At 43.1% G+C, this 21,717-nt stretch overlaps 1 protein-coding gene across 1 annotated transcript in view; it reads left to right on the top strand.

The window, feature by feature from the left end:
* Window positions 1-21,717, top strand: part of KLF7 (KLF transcription factor 7) — a 56,672-nt gene that overhangs the window by 9,502 nt on the left and 25,453 nt on the right. The window contains exon 2 of the mRNA XM_084209131.1: window positions 19,876-20,488. Within this exon, the coding sequence (XP_084065257.1) occupies window positions 19,876-20,488 (613 nt within the window). The remainder of the gene's footprint in view (window positions 1-19,875; window positions 20,489-21,717) is intronic.

Genomic DNA, 21,717 nt, shown 5'->3' with positions numbered 1-21,717 from the left:
TGGGGATGAACTTCAGTGTCTCTTGTTTTTATTTTTGAATTTGTCTACATTTTAAGGTAATAAGGGAGAAGCAATGAGCACTGGACTGATTTGAGAATACAGTCAGTTAGGGTAAAATACCTCTTTTCTGGCTCCACCTGATGCTGCTCTCCCAGTTCATTCTGATGGTGTGACAGTCGTCCCCCAGTTGTTCATAAGCTATGCCAGCACCTCAGAGTGGTTGTGATCATCTGAAGGTTGCTGTACATCAGATCCTTACCAAGGCATGTGCTTCTTCTATTTGTTTTTGCATTTTAATCTCTCAGAGTAGTGTTCAGTTATGTTCATAGGCTTTCGTGGACAATTGAGGAAACTGGGAGCTTGGCTTTGGTGCTGAGAAAGGTGCTTCTGATGTAAGCAGAAGTCTCTGAGAGCTGGTGTTCTAAGAAACCTGTGAAAGAGCAGGGGGGTTTAAGTCAAATAGGGAGAGTAAGGCATGTTTCTGTCTGGTCAGACCAGAGGAAGAAAGCATTTAGAGTTTTGGAGGTCTCCAGTATCTTGGAGGACAAGGCAGACTGCTTTAAGTGATGAGACTCAGTGGAAGAGCTTGTAAGCTGCTTTTCTTTCAGGGTTGAGAATTTCATGGTAAGTGGATGTCACCTGAAGAAGTTTCCTACTTTTGGCTGCAGGAAAACAGTGTAGGCTTCTCTTACTGGTGCTTCTCTTACCTCTCCTGTGTTTTTAAAGTGCAAAGAAAGCTTCTTGTAGGCAAAACAGAAGGACCTGGTTTCGCCGGAGGAGCTTTTTTAGAGGGAACGAGTCAGTTAAGGTCAGTGGGAGGTTTGGTGCTTGTTACATTGGTTACAAATTGAAACCTTCCAGACACAGGCTAAAATACCTGTCTCCAGTGCCTCCTGGATGAAGTTGTATAATCAAGCCCTCTCAGAATCTGGGGGTTTAAAAGATAGTATGAGGGCCTTGGCACCATACTGTACTTCTGAGCTGGCTGCAAAACTTTGCTTTCTCTTCAGGCAGCCTTGATTTCCTGCTCACTCAAGACAGTTTTCTGTTTTTGGGGAGTGATTCCTTTATTACTCTTTCTTGGATGCTGGCAAATAAGTTTCAGGGTGCCCAGTTTAAATACTCTTTACTGAGTGTGCCTAGCTTGTCTTGGGCTTTCTGAGTTCTGGGGGTTTGTTTAAAACATTAATAAACGCCAGTAGTTTGAGGGAGAACAGAATTCCAGTGTGGAGTTGCTTTCTGGTGTGAGAGACTTGGTAGACAGGTAACTGTCTGGGTGACTTCCCAGCATTGCTTCTGAGGGCTGAGAAGAGTGCCAGTAGGTGCAGAGAGCTCTTCAAAGCTGCACTAGGACTTCTTTTTCTCACATGAGAAGTGGATTGATTATAAGAATACATTTGAGGGAGAACAAGGGAAGCAAGGCGTGGGTGGCTTCTTACTCCCAAATACTCTAGTGTATGTGGTCCCAAGTGCTGAGTGCCCTAGCTGCACACTGAGTGGATGGCCTAGGCTGAAGGCTTCTCCTCACTGGGACTGGCTCATGTGAATTATTTCACGCAGCAAGTGCTGCCATATACCATCCAGTCAGTTTTGTTTGAGCAAGCTGCATCTCTGGTCAGGTGATGTTCCAGTATGGTGTAAGATGGGAATTTCTGTCTCATTTCCATTTCTGCAAGTAGAAAAGGTCAAGGAGACCTTTGGCATACAGTTGTGAATAGTTTTTCTCTTTGTGAATGGAAAGAATAGTATCCACATCACATTGGGGATTTCAGATCAGTCAGTGAGTGCAGATCTGCCAAAGTTACAGTGAATTTACACTGGCCCAGTGTCCACAAAGTCACTTGACACCTTTCAGGAGAATAGATTATACAAATCCCAGATCTTGTCAGCACTTGGACTAAATATCTGGATGTGGGCAGAAAACAGCACACCCATGTTAATGATTTGATTAAAACAATCTTGCTGCTCTGTAGCTCTCATAAATATATTTTCACTGGTGTTGGGGAGGAGATATTCTCAAGTGCTGTAATGAGAGAGTGAATTTTTTAAAATATTGCACAACAGGCCTCTAAGTTGTGCTGTAGCTATATTGACTTACTCTGTTTTATAGTGAGCATGGCCTTAGGCATCCTATAAATACCTTTTCTCCCCTGACCTTCAGCTAATAAATAATGGAAACTGTACAGAAAGAAATTTTCTTTCCATGAAGGAATGAGAGGTCCTGAGCTGCCCTCTATAAAACTGAAGGTGAAGCATGATTTGTTTTCACTGGTTTTATAAATGAAGAAAATGTGGGTGTGGGAGGGAACTAGAAAATGTCTTTAAGAGCTAAATGTGGCCTCCCCAACAGTGCAAGGTAGGATAATGTCTGGTGTAGGCACAGCTTCCCCCAGGACAGTCATACCCATATGTGAAATGATGACAGGTGAGAGAAGTCTCTTGAAAGTCTCAATGCATGGATAGAAGGAAGGTTTCCATTCTGATTTTTTCCCATTCTGAAGGTTCCCAGACTTTCATATCTTAACAGGGGAAACCAACCTGAAAGTGGTTATAAATGAGTGTTCAAGGGAGCTCTTTGTACATTTCAGTGAACTGTGCTATCCAGAGGTGAGACTTAATTACCAGAGTGGCCTTTTTTGACATTAAAATCCACTTCTGTACACAAGTCCTTTTTGATGCCTTTTTGCTCTGTTTTAATGATGTTGAAATGCTGCAGTATAAATGTGAGTCATGAAGGGTCCCTCTGTGTGCACACGTGGATGGCCAGACACATTTCAGTTTGAGAATCCATCACGTGTGTACTGTGTGTCAGGTTGGAAACACGTCTCGGAGGAGAGACCAGGTTCATGGAAGTGCGGTCTTACTCCTCCTCTGGCTGGAATCCAGCACGAGTCTGTGCCATGATGTGTCATGTTATGTTATATCATGGGGGAAAAGGACACATTCACACTGCAGCTTGGTCTCTAAGGTTAGAGAAGGGTCAGAGAAGACCTTGTGTTCAGCAAGTGGGTTTTACTGGCTAATTTTGAAGGCAAATCAGATTCAAGAGCAGGGTGCCCATGATGAAAAGCATTTTTGGTCTCTGTCTTCATCCAGCAGCAATAAACTGCATATAAGCAGATTTCGCCCAGAAAAAAGCAAGCAAATTCTGGGAATTGGCACTGTTAGATCATGAAATTCTGCCCAGGTAGCATTTCTTAATGTATGCCTCAGTGGTGCTTTCCAACGTCCTTTGAAATCCACCTGGTGTGAAGCCTTGTATTCCTTGGAAGTCTGTGCTAAAACCTAATTTAGGGGAGGAATATCTAACAGATTGTTGTCTTTTGGTGCCCAAGTCTTCTCCCTCCCATAGTCTCTCTGTTCTCCATGAGCAAGTCCGTTGCTTTGTTTGGATTCACTGTGTTCATAGTTGCACAAAGCTGGGATGCTTTTCACCATCTTCATCTATATCACCTATTTCATGGATTTTTAATCTAAATGTGAAATGAGACCCCTGCTCATTGACTGGAGATTACAACTCTGCAGAACAGACATGATAAATAGTAATAAAAGTGCATGTCCCTTTGAATTTTGTAATACTTTCCATCTCTCTGTTCCCTCCAGTTTTCCTGTGTATCAGATGCTTAGAATGTGTCCTCGAAGCTATATTGGTCTTCTCTATGTCTTATCTGTTCTAGGACTCTTGTCAGCCTTACTGGATCTCTGCTTTGTGTTAGGTGTGCATGTTGTGTTGCTGTTTCTTCCAGAAATACATTAATTTGTGTTTTTCCAAATTCCGTCTCAAGGATTTATTTCCTGCCACTATGTGGTTTTCTTTATAAACTGCCTCTTTCTGCTGGCATCACAGAAAAATGTAGCATTTCCTCCTTAAGCCTTTTTCCCTGCTTTTCTTCACAATCAGAGCTTTTTATGAGTTTCCTTAGTTTTCCAATTTGTTTTTATTAAGCATGTTTTTATAACAAGGGCTGTGATCCATCAGAGTAAAGGGAAACAAAAAATGATGCCAAATTTGTGTTTGTTTGTTTAATGAAACAGACTTTAAATGGGATGAAGTCAAATTGGTGTTGATGACTTGACTTGATGGTAGCTGGTTCTCAGTGCTGGCTTTTGAGAGTGAGTCATGAAAGATCTCAGCATTTCAAGGAGCCTAATAGCACAAATATAACTGTGGGGTGGTATTAGTTTTGTGAAAAGCTGATGAGGCTGCTGTGCATTGTTGACCTTTGTTTGGGAAAAAGTATCTGTGTGCTGGTTAGTTAAACATCACTGGCTTTGTGGTTGATGGATGTGAAACAGTGTTTAACCTGCACCATAGTTAAAGAGTAAAGGTCCCTTGAATTTGGGTGCCCACCCAGCACATCTCTACCCTTCTCTTCACAGAATGACAGAGTGGATAAGGTCTGTCCACAGTCTGTCATCTGGTTTAATCCAGGGTCATCCTGGAGCACATAGCACAGGACTGTGTCCAGCTGGTTCTTCTCCAGTGAGAAGGCTCCACAACCCTGAGTTCCCTCAGCATTTCCTCATAATAGAGATGCTCCAGTTCCTTGATCATCTTTGTTGCCATCCTGTGGACTGGCTCCAGGAGCTCCATGTCTCTCTTGTGCTGAGGAGCCCAGAACTGGACACAGCACTCCAGATGTGCCTCACCAGGGCTGAGCAATGGGGCAGGATCACCCCCCGTGACCTGCTGGCAATGCTCTTCCTAATGCACCCCAGGATCCCACTGGCCTTCTTGGCCACAGGGGCTCTTAAGCTGTGGGTATCTGTGAGGGATTTTTGTGTGGAACATGAGGACTGTAAAAAAAAACAGGTTCTAAGCCATGTGCCATTGTTAATGATTCTGCAGGCCAGTAAAAAGCCAAATATTTTAACAGAAATTGAGGAGCAAAAACAAAGGACCTGCTACAATGAGATATCACGTGACATCCGTATGACTTGATCATGTGATTGCACTGGTCTGCATCCTGGGTGTATTTTTTCATCTAATGACTTCCTGAAAGAGTTGAATATGCAGAAAATTCACTGTCCTCCCAGATGCTAATCAGAACAAAAGTGGAAGTTCGGAAATATGAATGACAAAATTGTGGGAAAGCAGTACTCTCTGCCTAACTCTTACTTCAGTACCAGAACTGTGCTGGCAAGTTTGAGCAGTCTGTAGCAGCAAAAATCCTCAGCAGTACCCCAATAAGTCAGAGAGCCTGACACCTACAGTCTTGGAAGCAAAACTTGCAAGTTGACTTTTTAAAGATCAAATTTTTCAAGAGCAACGACAGAGCTGTTTCAGCAGAGAAAAATACATGCCCTTTTATCCAAGAGCTGGAGGTTTAGAGCATTCAGATATCTGTTTGATTTGATGGTTGGGCTTTGAACAGATAGGATGCTTCACAGCCATTGTCCTCAGAAAGCAGAGAAGCTGTGGCATGCTGATTTTACAGGCTGGGAAACTGGGACACCCAAGCTCTCAGTTGTTGGAGAGACGAAGTCAAGAGCAGAGCTTGAAAAGGATACCAGCTCCCTTATCTCCATTTTAATTAAATTATTTCTGCAGTTGTCTTCCCTGGCAGTTTGACTGGTGGAATGTGGTCTAGCAGAGGAATTTTTGGACGCAAAGTTTACAGGAATATTTTACTGGGCCAGATCCTTGCCCAGTGTAAATTAAGATGACTCCACTAGCTACAATTATGGCACCAGCTATTTACTCCTCCCTCTGAGAATCTGTCCTTGCTATGCAGACAGTGGGCAGTGTCATATAAGTTGTTCTTTTTAATTTTAGTCTGTCTAGACACTTCTGCAGCACCCCTTTCTGGAAGAACTTTGTGCCAGTAGCTCTAAGCAACACCACACTTCTCTGGTGAGAAACGCCTACCAGACTCAATGTGAAGGTGGTCTGATGTGCTCAAACTCAGCATTTTTAACCTTCATGGTATAGGGTTGGGATTTGATGGTCTCAGTGTTTTTTGGTGGAGAGGTGGCAGAGGGAAAGAACGGTAGGATTTCTTCCCAGTGAAGAGGGAGCGAGTCTGTTGTTCTCTGGTTTTGACAATGTGTTGCCCCAGAGGAGGGCTGGAGGCTGGTGCAGATGCACCATTCCTGTGGTAGGGTTTTTTGCCCAGCAGTGGCTGACACCTCTCTTTGTGGGTAAGAATGTCTTTTTCATGGTTTTAAAGGCTATTTGCTGGCTTTTTTTATTATTAGTCAGTTCTTCCTCCCATGCCATTTACTACCACTTAGCCTTTAGCTTCTCTGATACAGTTTGAGTCACCTGGCATATAGGGGTGGTACCTCTCTAGCTTTCTGCAAACTTGTCACCAGGCACACACAGGACATAGTTTTTACAAAATTCTCAGATTTGTTGGCTGTGGTTAAGCAGGTGATAGGCTAGGACTGTTTTTGTTTGCCTTGTCATTCTCTTGTCATTCCTGAATTACCAGAACTGTCTGTAAATGTGTTTCCCAAGAGCCAGACACAGAAAGGCCATGACTCTGGCTGGGGCTCAGGAGCAGCAGCAAGATATATATATGTATGTATCTATATATGTATCTATATATATAGAGATATGACTTTTTGCTACTAATACTTCTGCTTGAATCCAAATGCACTTAATTGCTAATTCTCATAATAATTTAAAAATATTTGCTAACCATTAAGTCGTATAACCACCTACATTTGTGTCTGTACCCAGCCCCCACAGTGGAGGGTATTCACGGCTGCAGAAACAAAAGCCTGAAGATAGAGATCCTAAGTTGTTAAAAACAAAATTTCTTTTTGAGAAAACCATAAAGCACGTACTATTTCTAGGATTCCACCCGAGCTTGATCAATACTAGTGAAGCAGGAAAGCAAAAAAAGCAGCTCCCAAAAAAGCAGCTTCCATGAATATGGGAAAGAGATTCTTTGTGCAGGCTTAATGATTTTGAGAGAGACGTTTCCCCTGTGAATTGTTGTAGGAGTTTGCACCCCTTCCCCCACTCTCAGCAGAGGCAAGAACATATGACTATCCTCATGTAAGGCAGCGCAGTGTAATAATGCTGCTGTATTGATCAAATTGGGCTGCTTTGTCACCAGGGACATCTGGGAGGATTTATTCTGACTCCTAAGGCTGTGCCTCCTGAAGTGCATTTTCCAGGCCTTTCATTAGGAAAAGGGTGTGCTGTGCTTGTTGTCTAAGCCTGCAGGAGCAACGTTTTCAAAAGATTTCATGGTGTCCCATCATCCACTGCCTCTATCACTGCTTCTCACAGGGCTCCCACCTCACTCCCACTCACAGCTGGATGTGGCTCAAGTTCAAAATTGCATTGTGGCAAGATCCAGTTGTTTGCCCTTGGAGAGCGCCTGGAGGAGCAGCCACTGATTGCTGGAATGTGGATAAACATGGGGTGATGGGAACAGGAGAGGCTTCCTCTTTGCTTAGAAAGTGAGCAAAACCTCAGTAAAAAAACAGCACAGAAAGGAAAACATGTGCAGGATGGTTTTATTTCTCCTCCTGTGCCCTCAGCTGATATTCATGACCTTGTTAAAAAGATCAGACTGCTTCAGAGACTTCACGTGGTCATTTTTAAGTGTAGGGAGAAACCGAATGTGGCTTTTATTTTTCCATCTGATAAATTGCCAATTGCAGGTTTTACTTACAGAACACTCTTGAGTAGTCTGAGAAGAACACGATCACCTTGATATTATATTTATGAGTAAAAATGGTATGAGACAAAGAAAGCTCTTAGCTCACATGTAAAGAGTACTTTTAATGCAGTTTTTGCTTCCAGGAATGCATCATTACTCGTGGCAGAGAAGGGACACATTAGCAAGCTTGACAGGAGGACTGAAATGCCTGGGGGTACTCAGGGGCTTTCCTTTTTGGAGTGTGGTGGGGGTCTGCAGTTCCCTGCAATGCATTTTGGGAGGAGCAATTTGATATCATGCTTCTTTGACAGGGGTCAGGAGCTTGATGCTGGGTAGTGATGGGACATCTGCAGAGCAGGGAAGGGTTAGAGACACTTGAAATGGAGGAAGTCCCTTGAAGCTGTGGTGATGGTCAGAGCACCTCCAGGGTGCTCTGAGGAGACCCCATGTATTCAGAATTGCTGCCATGTATCCTGCAGGGGCTCGGAATGACAACAGGCCTGCCTGGAAAATTATCCTGAATGCATAGGCTGCCAGTAGTGCTGGCTATAGCTAAAGAAACACAGAGTGTGTTTCTGTCTCTGAGTTCCAGTTCCTGGACTGCAGGATCTGAAGCAGATCACTCCAGCAGCCTAGGCCACTACAAGGCTTTCCCTTGAGCTCTAATTTAATGCAGCTGCTTGGGAAATGCAACTGCTTGGGAAGTTAAGCACTTGGGAAGCAGAGCTGTTTGGAGGTGAAGCAGCAGAGTACTCCCAGGAATGTTCCTGTGAAGCAAAGACTCAGCCTGTGGTCTCACATGTGGCTCCTCTCCCACCATAAAGGCTACCTTTGTGTGTTTCTAACCAAAATAAAATTGCAGTTCCTGAAAGCTGTTATTTGTACTTGGAGGAACATAATGTTTATGTTTGCAATTGCAGGGATTGTACCAAAGCATGGGGACAGAGGTCTGCAGTGTTTGGGATGACAGGAGCTGGCTGCTGACTCCACCTTTGAGGGCTATTAAAAAACAGCTTTAGTTCCACAGTGTTAATGATAAACAAAATGCCAGGAAGCATTGGCTGTACCATGAGAGGACCCCTCTCCTGCAGCTGGAGAGAGGCTGTCCTTCCTCAGTTCCTGCCCATCCCCTTCCTGCAAACCATGCCAAGGAACCTGGCTGTAGTCTTCCAAGCTACATTGGAGACTTCCATCACATCTCAGAAAGACAATAGAGGGAAGGAGTGATATAAAGCCAACCCACAAAGGCAGGCTTATCTTGGGAGATGCTGTATGGACTTAAGTAGACTAGAAAAGGGAAACTGAGAAAAATAGGACACTTAAGGTAAACTAGCTACATTTTTTAAATGTCCGAGTTGGAAATGTGCCAGATAACATGTCCACTGCTGGGCTTATAATGACTACAATGTGTTTCCTCTTTTCCTTGTTGGTAAGTGGGTTTTGTTTGTTTCCTTTTTGGAGTGTGATGGGGGACTGCAGTTCCCTGCAATGCATTTTCAGTAGTGAGCTGGAGCTCTCTATGGTGGTTTTGTGGGTAATGCTGTAGTTCTGTGAACATGACATCTTCCAATTCCTGGCATCATCATCTGGTCCTTTTCCTCTTAGGGAAAGATGCAATGCTGAGTTTCATTCGGTTTGCTCAAGGAGGATACTTAAGGATGGGGCTGGTAAGCTTAAAGCCATACAGAGAGCCTCTCAGCTGTGTGGGAGCAGGCAGAAGGGATGCCAAGAGGCTTGCCAGTGGAGAGATGCCTTCCTGTGGTATCATCCCTGCAAGGTGTTGCTGAGTGTTGTGCTCAGTGATGCACCTGGAATTAATTTGGACCCTCCCATTTAATTTTAGGGGAAAAGCTGCCAACACAAACAAGTCGGGGTCTGGTGTTTTCCACAGTATTCTCCAATACATTCCCAAGGATATTTTTCTAGGAGAAACAGAAGGTTTAAAAGAGATCCTGAGAAGGGACGGTGACTTGCCTTGACTATGAAGCTCCTGCCCAAGTAAAGAGTGCTGCTGAGGAAATGCAGTATGAATAAACAAGGAAAGGAAAGAGTGCTGATAGGGGTAGAGAGGTTGAAAATTAGAGCCTCTCTGAGGTCCTGGAGGCAGACAAGTTTCTGAGAAGGGCTTAAACAGGTCCTGTTCCATCCTTGTCCTTCTGGAAGAGTAGAGCTTTTCCTAACCTGTTCCTACTGATGCTTTGTCACAGCACCCGGTCTCTGCTTTTCACCAGCCTACTTAGAGTAACAGGGTACCAACTTTTGGGCCTTTCTGCATTGTAGTCTCTGTGGACTGCTGCAGCTTGCAGGTCTTATGAAATTATGTCATGATGGCTTATCATGCAGTGACAAAAGACAGGCTTGTGCATAGAAACATCTTGAATTAACCCTGGTGGTTTCTTGGATGCTGGGAAATCATCCTATCTTCCAGGAATGCCAAAACATTGCATTCCTTCTAGACTATTTTCTGGCTGCTTTGCTATTAATAACTTTGTCCTGAAATAGCACTTTCGTAGTGCAGCATATTAAAATCATAACAACTGGGTGGGTGTCCACAGTCAACAGACTGAAGCAAGTGAGCCAGTGTGCAAGCTGTGGTTGTGTCAATTGGCTCACAGAGGTGTGCTGACTCTGAGCAGCTGGGGTCTGACCTGCTGAGCTTTCTCAAGTCAGCAAATGGCAGGGCCCTTAATGGGATCTCCTGGCTTCCCGTGCCACGTGCAGCCAGTACCTTACGGCCTGCTGGGAGCTGACATGAAGCTGAGCTGTGATCCTTTCATGGGGAGTGAGCAGTGCCTCATCTGATTCTGACAGCACACCTCGTGCTGCTAATGATACCCACAAAAGGCTGTGCCAGATCCCCTCTCTTCTTTTGGATCTCATGCATTTTGGGGATACAGGTCTCAGATGCCTGTGAGCGGCTGCCTGGGTTGTTGCTGAGCATTTGAGCCAATACTGGCAGGCTCTTAAACAGTGTGCTCTCACAGATTGCTGTTAAAGAGGACCATGCTGCTTTTATCAGGGTGTGTAACAGCCTGAGTCCACTGCTTGTGAGATTTTGAGGCTGATCAAAATCCCTGGTGGCTAAGGGTTTTGGAACAAGAGCCTTGGCAGAACAGTGTAGAAATGAAAAGCAATGGAAAAACACCTTTGACTGTAATGTAGTATCCTTTGGAAGGCACCAGGCTTTAAAGTGAGGTGCATATTTACCTGCAGTGGGACATTCAAGCATGGAGGCTGTTGTTTCTGTGCACAGATGATGAAAACTGGCCTAGAAGTGGCAGAAACCAGTTTGTGAATACCTCTTATAGAGGACTCAAACTTTAAAAAAAGAGAGACAGAGACAAGAAACAAATCCAAGCATCAGGATGTCTGAGAGTTGTTGTTTTTAAATTCTTCCTCTTTTTCCACTTAGGTCACACTGTCCCTAATAAAATAGACAAGATTTGTAATAGAAAATAACCATCTCCAGCCATCAAAAAACATGTTGAATTCTTTTTAATATAAGCCACAGAGTTCAGTGGTGCTAATCAAGAGCAGCATTTCATGGATTTTGAGTGTTGGCAAGGTCCCAAGCTGATGTAAACAGGAACCATGAAATCGGGGCTGCTCTGTGCTGATTTACCCCAACTGAGAATCCGGTTTTGCTTTCCATCACTTTGTTTCTAGTCTGATTTTTTTTTTTTTCTTGGTGCAACAGCAAAACTCAAGTCTCTTGTCTTCTCTTTTCCTTGCCCAGATTGGCATATTTATCACAGTAGCACATACATCTTCTTGCTCTTGTAAGATAACAAATTGCCCAAATGATTAAAAGGAAATCAAAAAAAAGGCAGCAAATGACTTTTTGTAAATGTGCTTGGACAGTTGCTGTGCTCCCAATAAAGTCTAAACTTCAGGCAAACAGCCCACTGCTCCCCCATGGCTGGAAGCAGGCTTTGGTCCTATATGTTTATTATCATTTAGAAATGGTATAAATGCTCTTTTATTCTTTTTTGTTCTGCCCTTATTCTCCAACGCATTCCCCTCCTGCTTCCTGTTTCCCAGACAGGTCCCCACCTCTTCCTCCCCACAGCCAAAAATAATACAAAAGGGAACATACAAAAGATTTTTTGAGCCCTGAGATGTGATAATGAATGGGCAGGGTAGACACAGTAGTCCCAGCACAAAAATGTTGATCACGCAAAGTCAGTAAGAGGAATTGCACGTTTGGGGTTAGGAATTCAGTGTTATGCATCCTCTTGTTTAATATATTTTTAGGTCAGATGACTCACAACCCAGGACTCTTAGGAAACGTGTGTATACTGAGTGTATTGATCACATTTCCAGGTTTGGTTTAATAAGCTAATTGTGACAGACTGTGCTTATGAACATGCTGTTGCCTGAGAGTGAGCGAAGGCAACTGCTGTGTACGTTTGTGTCAGCTGTTGAGAAAGAAATGTTAAGGTACCTCTGGATGTTAATAAAATGTCTCTAAAGAATACATTTTTTCATTCATGAACCTAACCGGAGTAATTACAAGGAATCCAATTCAGCTGTGTAACCCCCTTGCAATACTTTCTAAGGATGACTCTTAACTGAGGATCGAGACCTAAAATATTGCTCTGCTTCGTGCATTCCACAGTCGTCAGCATTTGCTCTTGTGTATCCATTTCCTGTGAGAAGTTTACCACACTCTGGGGCATGCTTTGAACCTGATCCTTTGATTTCAGTGGGAGCTAGGATTGACAATTCAAGGAACTAATTGTGTTTTTTTGCTGTTTATAATGCGAAACCAAAGCTGCTTCCAAACTGGATGACAACAGGTTAAATACAGGCTTGATGAAGTTTGGAGAAAAGTTTGCAGTGAGGGCCACTATCCAGCTCACTGAAAGCCATCCAAGGTTGTTATATAAATAAATGCTCTCTTCAGAAACATTTTGAAACATTCTTACTTTATATATAATTTTTCAAATGGTCATTGTATGGCTACTTGCTGTCTTGACTGTATGGCAGCATGCAGGTGGTGTGCCAGCACACATGGCTTTTATCAGATTTTGATGCTAGCACAATGGATTGCTCGCACTTTTGAATTCTTGATTGGCTATCCTTAATCCTTTGCCGACATTGATGCTATTTTTTGTTGTTGTGACTGGTCGCAGATATTTTTTCTGTCTTTATTAAATGGTCAAAAAAACCCCAACAAAAGCTCTCCAAAGCCCTGGTTCAGTGTTTGCAGATTTCTTTCATCCTTTTTTTTTTTTTTTTCTATCTAGATGCCTATCAAATTCAGCCATGCTTAGCTGCAGTCCTTTGTTCAGTATCTCATAACCAGTGCACTCCCATTCTCTATGCTTAAGGCCCAAATACCACAGATTTTTATTGAAAAAAATCGGCTTGTCCGGTCAAAAGAATATTAGTTAGATAAAGATGTGTTTCATTACCACCAAGTTAGGGAACAAAGCCTGATTTTTACTCCTTGGTTAGAGTTACGGGTTCAGACTTTTTTCCTATTTGAGACATTTGTAACCTCCCATTTCTGCTGGTGAAAATTGGTAATTTCTGGTTATGTTGATTTTGATCTTTTGATCTTTAGAATCTGATTAAATCTTTAACCCTGGTTACATCATGCCCCAGAGCAACAGGAAAATGAGTCATGTTTATATGAAAGTAGTGATTCTGTCCTTTATATCCACATTTTTACTTTAAAATTATCTTTGCTGAATGCAGTTGAGGCTTCTGATTTCAGCATTTCTAACACTCTGAAGAACTGTAAGAGGAGAAGATCCAGGGAGAAAGCCATCTGGGTCATGGTAGGAGAGTTTATTGAGAGTGCTGTTGTGCATGAATGACAGTGAAAGGGCTGGTTTGGCTAAATACACTTCCTTAACGGTTCATTCTTTGGGCTGAGACCAAGAGGGAAAATGGGCACAGGCCATTATTGTATTGAAGAAATTAGCAAACAGAGACTTCAGTCCTGTTTAGGGGAGTCAAGAATTAATAGACTTGTCCATTTCAGACAGGTGGCTGGTGTGACCCATTCGGACAGTGTTAGGGAGGACTGGCCTGATGCCTCAGGCGTATGTTGAAGTTACCACAGGAAAACAAGTCTTTGCATATTATATGATCTTGCTTTGTTGGCTGTGCCTGTGCCTGCTTTTTGCACTTGGCAAAACCCTGTTGAGCATCCAGTTAACTTGATTTCCTTAGTATATACAAGGGATTAGGAACATGCATACAAACATGTACCGCAAGTGAGCTGTCAATAAGTATCTTATTGTGGTACCTGAAAAGTGGTTTTAGCTCTTTTTTTTTTTCAATGAACTATATAACACAAAGGCAAGATGTGCTGACATGTGACTAATTTTGAATTAAAATCTTTGCAATAGAATTCATTTGCTATTGCCTGAAACTTTCTTATATACTTTCATTTCAGGCTGCAGTTTTCCATTTTTCCCAAGTGTATTTTGCAAAACTTATTATTTTAATACTAAAACTCTGTTTATTTTATTCTGTCCCAAATGTTAAGCTTCTGATGTGCTGCAGCTTTTTCATGACTAGCAACTGCCCAGTAAAAGTTGCCAAGAGGAAAAGCTGGAGGTTTTGGCAGCTGGGTGGGAACAGATGACAATCTTGGAATAGATGGGCAAGAGTATTGGGCTTTGTTGTTGTTGTTCAGGAAGTAATGAAGGCCTTTGGCAGTGGGAAGAAGATCCATCGTTCAAATCTTGTTTTAGGGTTAAGGATGAAAAATAGCATGGCATTTCAGGGAAGGCAGGTAAGTTTTATTCCTCTTAACTTCCCCCACACCATCCAGTTCAGTTTCTGCCTGTGGTATCAGCAATGCAAGTGTCCGTGGCGCTCAGAGCTTTTGCTGTTTTGGTGCACAATGAAACAGTGATACTGGGCACTGGACCTGGTGCCACTGTTTGCTCTGAGCCTGAGTGAACAGCGATGGCACTGACCTTACTGTTACTGTTTTGGGCTGTCTTCAGTTGGAGACAGTTTCTCCTCCAATGCAGTCTTGATATTTTCACTGTTTTTTACAGATGAGGCCCCTTTTTTACATGCCAGTGGAAAGCAATGGGGTCTTGATGGAAGTTGAAATTTGACCTTCACTATTGCATGTGTAACTCTGCTTTGCTTGTGTAAATTACAAAGAGAATCCTTTTAAGTATTGTAAACAGACTTGGTAGATCAGACTTGCTTGTCAGCCACATTAGACATTTTCATTTTCTGTCACAGCCTGATCTAAGTATCCAACTTCCTAATTAGGTTTTGGATAACTTCCAAGTTCAGTGCTTGATGTCCAATTATATCTGCAGTAAAATGGCACTTAGAAGTAACTAGCACTTCCAGATAGGAACTTCTGATGATCTGCTAGAAAAATTCAGAATCAAGACATTATAAAATACTTCAGCATCAATAAAACAGAGGAAGCCAATGAACATATTGATACAGTGCCTTCCCTGATGTTCTGTCCTCAAATTATTATAAGTGTTTTTTTACCCTTGACAGAACTTTACTGTTGCCATATTGTCCTATCTTTACCTGTGCAAAGCACCCAGAAGTTTGAATGCTTTAAAGACTTCACAACATGGGCAGGTGCTTCTCAAGCGACCTGTTATTTTTCAAAAGTCTGTATGGATGGGTGAAATTCCAATACATAACATGGCTCTCAACCAAGACTAGTTCTTTGCATTTCATTGGAGCAAGTTTAGATTTGTACCCTGAGAACCTGGAGTGTATTTTGGTTCATCAGGTGGAATTAGGTTTTCCAGAGCTGTCTGGACCCGAACCTAGATTCCAAACTTGTGTCCCTCCAAAGGCTCCTGGTCTGTCATTCTCTAAAGGGGAGATAAACTGCCTTAAGGCTTGGCACCTTGATAATGCTGGTGGTCCCAGCTAGAACCTTTCTTCTGGTTCCTCTCTGGGGGAGAGAGATGAAGTCAAATATCAGCATCATGAGTGGTGACTCCAGTTCCTTCATGTCTGGATTTTGAATGTGCTGGGTCAACTTTACCTGGATAGCTGATAGACACCTTAAAATACAGACTCTGAACCAAATCAACTATCTGCAAGTCTGTGAGGGATTGCAGATTCTGAGGTTTGTCTTCTTGTTGCAGTTAGTGGCAAAACTATCTTGATTTCTGCTGGCTGTAGAGTTAGGTGAGTACTAAGCTCTGCTGAAAATGGTACACGTATCACATCTCTGTTGTCAGAGGCTCACACTGGATTTCTCTTGTGTTGTATTTCATAGTGGTGGGCATACTCAATGTGTTTCATAAATAATCTTTACTTTCAGTAAATGAGCTTTAGAGGTAAGAATCCAACTAGATTAGAGCTCATACCTTTCTCAATTGACAAACATACTGAGCACTGAATTTTCCTGGACCAGTGCTACTGCAAACTCTGAAAGGACCAAGAAGTAGGTCCTTAGCAGGCATAGGACAGCTCTACAGTGGCTGTCTTGTACTGTGTGAAGGATCTGGTACTGCACATGGAAGTGTCATGGTGTGCAGTTCATGTGTATTCTGCCACTACATGTGCCCCAGAGGACTTGGATGATAGTGTAATATGGGGAGCAAAGAGCTGTTTTGAGTTACTGGGAGGAAACACACAGCATTTCTTGCAGGTGATGGAAATATTCCTCTGCTGGGGAAGTGAGACTTTTTGCAATTGTATCTGAAACTGAAAAACCAGACGAAGGCCTTGACAGGATTGTCCACATGCCAAACTGTTGGCCTTTTCTATCTGGCTTACTTCAAGTATGTGGGGTCTCACAAAGTCACATCCTATTATTTGTCAGCCATGAATCATCATTTTTTTTAACTGGTAAAATTGAGGAGCAAGGTGCAAGGAGAATGACCCTCATTAATCAGGGCAGATGGGTTGAATTAGTGGTCACAGTTTTTGTCTGTAGCCAGTGGAACTGGCTTGACAGCCAACAGCAGTCTTATGAATCTTCTTTTGTTCCTGGAGGGAGCCATCTTCTTCTTCTCTTTGCAATTTTTAAAGTTTTTATCGCTGGATAAAAAGTTTAATACCCACCATGTTGCCTGCAGTGTAGCAACTAAAGGGTAGTGGGACTTCCGGTCCCGTGTGGCGTACTCCATCTTTACACAAAGCTCCCTGTCTTGCACGAGTGGTGAGGAGAAGCTGGATGTCCAGCAGAACTTTGATAAGAGCATGACAAGAGCAGCTCACTCCTATCTGGGATATTCTTGAACTAGTTTCCTACCAGGCTGGTAGTGGAAGTAGAGATCTATAGGGATTCACCATCATCTGAATTCAGCAGTTTGGGTTTGTATCTCTGTAGATAGTGGTCCTGCTCCTCCCACCAAAAAAAAAAAAAAAAATGTTCCAAAACAAAACAATAACAACACCAAAACCTAGTGGCTTTTGATGTGCTCAGTGGCAAATAGCTTTGTGGGCATGATGACCAAAGAACATTTCTGCCTCTCCTGGTGGTCCAGCATCCTGGAATGGGGACCTTGGTGGTCTCAGCCTGACTGGTTTCTCTAGGTCAGTGCTCAAGGCAAGGTGGTGGGCTTAGTTGGCCTAAAATTTGTCATGCCAGGGAAAGGAGTGAAGAAAGCAGGCTGGTTTAGAAACCGCTCCCTAACCACTCCCTGGGAGATTGGGACCACAAGAAGAGAGGGTTGCATAAGGTACTTGGAATAAGCTGGGAAGTATATGGGGAAAGATTCTTTGTTTCTGCCACCAAAAAAAGGTGCAGCAGCAGGTAGGGCCCTGGCGGGAGGTAAGGGAAGGCTGTGGCCGTAGCCCCTCGCCAGGCTTTGTCTGCCATGCAGATTAGGTGCAGGGCTTTTCTGGCTCAGCAGTTGCTAGGCTCTTCCCTGCTATTGACTTGGTGGGGAGGCTGAGGGGGGTGGGTGGGAGGGACTGCATTACATTGTTTCTTTGAGTTGTTTTTCTCCCCCCTTCTATGGGGAGATGGGCTTGATCCTCTGGTTTTGGATTTCAGAGGCAGAAGGCAAGACATGACCAGCTGGTGTCTTGAAATGGCACAGGTGCAGTGGCTGCGGGAGGGGGGAGCCAGGAATAATTACAGGTTTGTGAAGCATCAGGCTCTGCCTGAAAAGGGCTCATCGAGAAACCGCTCTTTATGGAAAATTAATGGTGAAGCTGGAAAAACTGTCAGGCCCACTATTGTTGTCATGGGGTAGTGATGCCTTAAAGGAGCAGCACCTCCTGCTCGCCTCCCCTCCATGGGCAGCCCAGAGCTGGCATGCAGCTTTCTGATCCCACAGCAATAGAAATTTCATGTCACTGTCATCAGATTTAATGGCCTTGAGTCCTTGTCTCTTCTCCCTGCTGCTGCCCTCCCCCTTTCCACCCCTAATTTGTGATTATGCTTGCTCTTTCCTTTGGAAGCCTTTTATGTATTTGGCCCCTAAACCTGTTTCTGCCCCATTGGATGAAGGCTAAGTGGACCAGAAAGCCCAAATTACATGATGTGAAGAACTCAAAAGCATTGCCTCTCCTGGTGGTGGGGGTTATTACTGAAAGACTATGTGGCATGTTGGAAAGCTTCTCCCAGAACCCATTAGGATTTATCTGGGGAGAGACCAGACTCCCAGCTAAAACTGTTTCTCATAGTCCCAGAAATTCACCTTACAAAGAAAACAGAAAGGTTGCTAAGGCAAGTGCAATTGATTGTGTCCCACGACCAGGCCTGTGTACAGACAGTCTCATGCCTCTGAATATAACATACATGCTAAAGTATAGCGTGTCTCACCTGCGTATATTCTGTTCTTTTCCTTTTTGTCCATCTCTACAGCTCAGATCTATAACCAGCTGTTACTTGAAAAAGAAACGACAGTGTGGCAGATTTTGTGGTGAACTTGAAAGTCATCCCACCACATTGTATCTGCAACCAACAATGTTGTTCAGTGGGAGCTTTCAAAGTAATAATATCAAATTACCTGCCAGTTCCTAGAGAGCTGTCCGTGGGGCCTCCTTACATTCCTGTTGATGGGACCTTTGTACTCAGAAGGCAGAAGTCTCTGTCTCTCCTCTGGTCATATGAAGCTTGTATGTCTTGATCAGATGCTGGACTCTCCAGATCAAGATGTAGTTGGGTCACCAGCTCCCATAGATTAAAAATTTTTGACTAAAACCCCTTTTTAATATTGGTAGAAGTGTTCTCTGAGGAGTTGTTTTTAGAGGTTTCTAAAATGTATTAGTTAGAATGTCTCTTTCTCCAAGCCCTGTGAAATCACAGTGGTGGCATTAAACCAGCTATCCTTTCAAGCTGCAAGAAATGAAAAACAGGGCTAATAAACTCCATTAAAAGCTCTTGAAACTACAGCAAATGACTCTCTATAAACAATAAAAGTTTTTCATGTTGGCTGTGGAGGACGCTGGGGCAGTGCTTTGGTGGCTGAAGGCTTTATTGGAGCAAGCTCAGGACACTTCATAATAAGGCACATTCATGTAGGAGGTTCATCCCATCCTTGTGCTGATGATCGCTGCTGTGGAGGCGCAGGAGCACATTTTTATGTGACAGCCTCTTTGAAACTTCACCTTCTTTTTAATAAAGGGGTGAGTGTGTGTTTGTGTGCAAGCCTGGTGTCCTGTACACAGGAAGCTCCGTTTGACCAGATGTGCCAAAACTCCTTCTAAAACTGACAGTAGATAGTTTTTTTTTCTGTCACCTTTCCTTCTCTCAGGCCCTTTAAACAAGCTGTGATCTCACTGGAAGCTTTTCTGCCTCCTATCTTAAAATGTCACACTTCAGAATTGTGTTGTTTAAGGAAGATTAGGCCCCAACCAACTACACTGAGTTAAATTTGGAGAGAAAGTTAATATTTGTGAAGGAAGAGGAAGCAGTTAGTTGGAGAGGTGACTTTTTTGTTTGTACATGCCAAATTATGAGTCTATTAGGATAGTTTCGTATGGAAGTGACTGATTATACTTTAAGTTGGGAAGGCCCTGGTGCCCATGGAACAATGTATAGACTTTAATGAAAATGTTGGGGATACTTTGTTCACAGTTGTATCTTCACTTCTAGTATAATACCTGCTAGTAAATACCAATATATATGTGGGTAATCCTAAACTACCTCTGAGCAGCCTCGAACGAGTGCCAAATCTTCATGTCTCCCAGGGTGTGACTATCTCACCAGAAGATGTTGCTGTTGATGAGGGACCATGTTCTGCCCATGTTCTGGACCATGTTCTGCCCTCGGTGGCAGCTATGCTGTCATCCCTCTCTAACCGCGATTTCTCTCCCTCCCATCTCCTTTCCCCTTCTGCAGACATGCCTGGAATTGGAGCGATACCTTCAGACTGAACCACGGAAAATCTCTGAGACCTTTGGTGAGGATTTGGACTGCTTTCTTCATGCCTCCTCAGCCCCAGATGCAGAGGACAACGTACGACGGCTGGACCCCATCCTTTTACCAGTGGAGACGAGTACCTGTGACAAAAGCGCCAACATGGACATTATCCTCTCCCGTGACAAACTGCTGTCTGAGACGTGCCTCAGCTCGCAGTCCACCAGCTCTTCCACAGAAGGCTACACAGCTGTCAACCAGGCCCAGCTCAATGCAGTGACCTCATTAACCCCCCCTTCCTCTCCAGAGCTCAGCCGCCACCTCGTCAAAACCCCACAGACTCTCTCAGCAGTGGATGGCACAGTGACGTTGAAACTGGTAGCCAAGAAAACTTCACTCAGCTCTGTGAAAGTGGGTGTAGCAACAGCGACTGCAGGGACAATAAAAAGTGGGCAAAGTGACAGTGAGCAAGGAGGTGCAGGGACAGAAGCATCCCCAGAAAACAAGAAGAGGGTTCATCGCTGTCAATTTAATGGGTGCCGGAAAGTTTATACAAAGAGCTCCCACTTAAAGGCTCACCAGAGGACTCATACAGGTACTTAATGTAGGGTGCTTCTCTCATCTTGTCCTGCCACCTACCCGTAACCATCTCTTTTTATTCTCATTTAGAAAAGAAAAAAAAAAATCTCTTCTGAAAGTCCAAGCTTCTGTCTATGAAACAGGGCAGTGGAAAATACGGTTGTCCGGAGAATGTACCATTATTCAATAGAACAGAGGAGTTCACCATCTACCATTAACCTGTTGGGATTTCATATGTCTTATGGGGCTTGATGCAGAGTAATTTTAGGATACCTAAGGAATGTAGATGTATCATTCATGTTAAAACTATGTGCATGTCACTTTGGGTTTTTGGCACTCACTTCCCCAAGACAACTTTAAAAATGTAAAGTTTAGTCAAGTGTTATTTTCTTCAAATAGAAAATAGCGTGGGTAGGTTTTTGGTGCCTTTTGTATGGGAGAAAGAGAAATGTGTTTCAGATCTTAAATATGTGGTTGAGGAATAATCTGTGCATGAGGCAGAGTGTGTATATGCAGACGTGTAGGCATGCAGAGGCACATATCCTTCAGATACTCATGATCTTGGACTTCTCCAGTGCTAAAATATAGTGAGAAAAAATAAAAGAATGACATGGAGTTTGAATGAAATAATGTAGGTAGAGAGGGAATGGGATGTATGGATAGATGTGAGGCTGTTATTTTGGGTAACATTTACAAATGTTTTATATCTACATATCTATATATCTATATATATCTGTGTGTAAGCTGGTTGAAGCATACTGAATTGGCTTAGGCTGGCTTTCAGGTTCCCTCCTCTCATTTCTTTTTAGTCCCCAGCAGCTCTTCAGCTGGTATTCATTGGCATTAATAGCTGTGCAGTTCACACACGTGGCTGCTTTGTTCTAAGCTTCACTCATGATGAGAGATGATAAATTCCCATTAGCACTGTCTTATCATGTGATTATTCTTGTTTCCAGAGGGATTGCTATAATCCGTTTTCTCAATTTTACTGTAAAATGTGTGGTCTCTTACAATAACTGCACATTTAGTTCACGATCTTATCATGCAGGTAGATTCCTAGAGGCAAGGTTGTTCTTGCAAGGTAGAAAATAACATGTTGGACCAACACAGTAAATCAGATAAATATGTGGGTTGTTAAGAGAGCTGCATCCATCACATACTAGCAGCACTGTAAAAGTTACATGGTCTGAAGTATAAATCATAGTAAGACATAAAAGGCATTGATCTTTTTATATGGGCTTTCTA

This window comes from Fringilla coelebs (assembly GCF_963513975.1).
Source record: "Fringilla coelebs genome assembly, chromosome: 7".
NCBI classification, from domain to species: Eukaryota; Metazoa; Chordata; class Aves; order Passeriformes; family Fringillidae; genus Fringilla; species Fringilla coelebs.
Note: the sequence above shows the minus strand (reverse complement) of the source record. Positions and strands in the feature narration are given on the sequence as shown.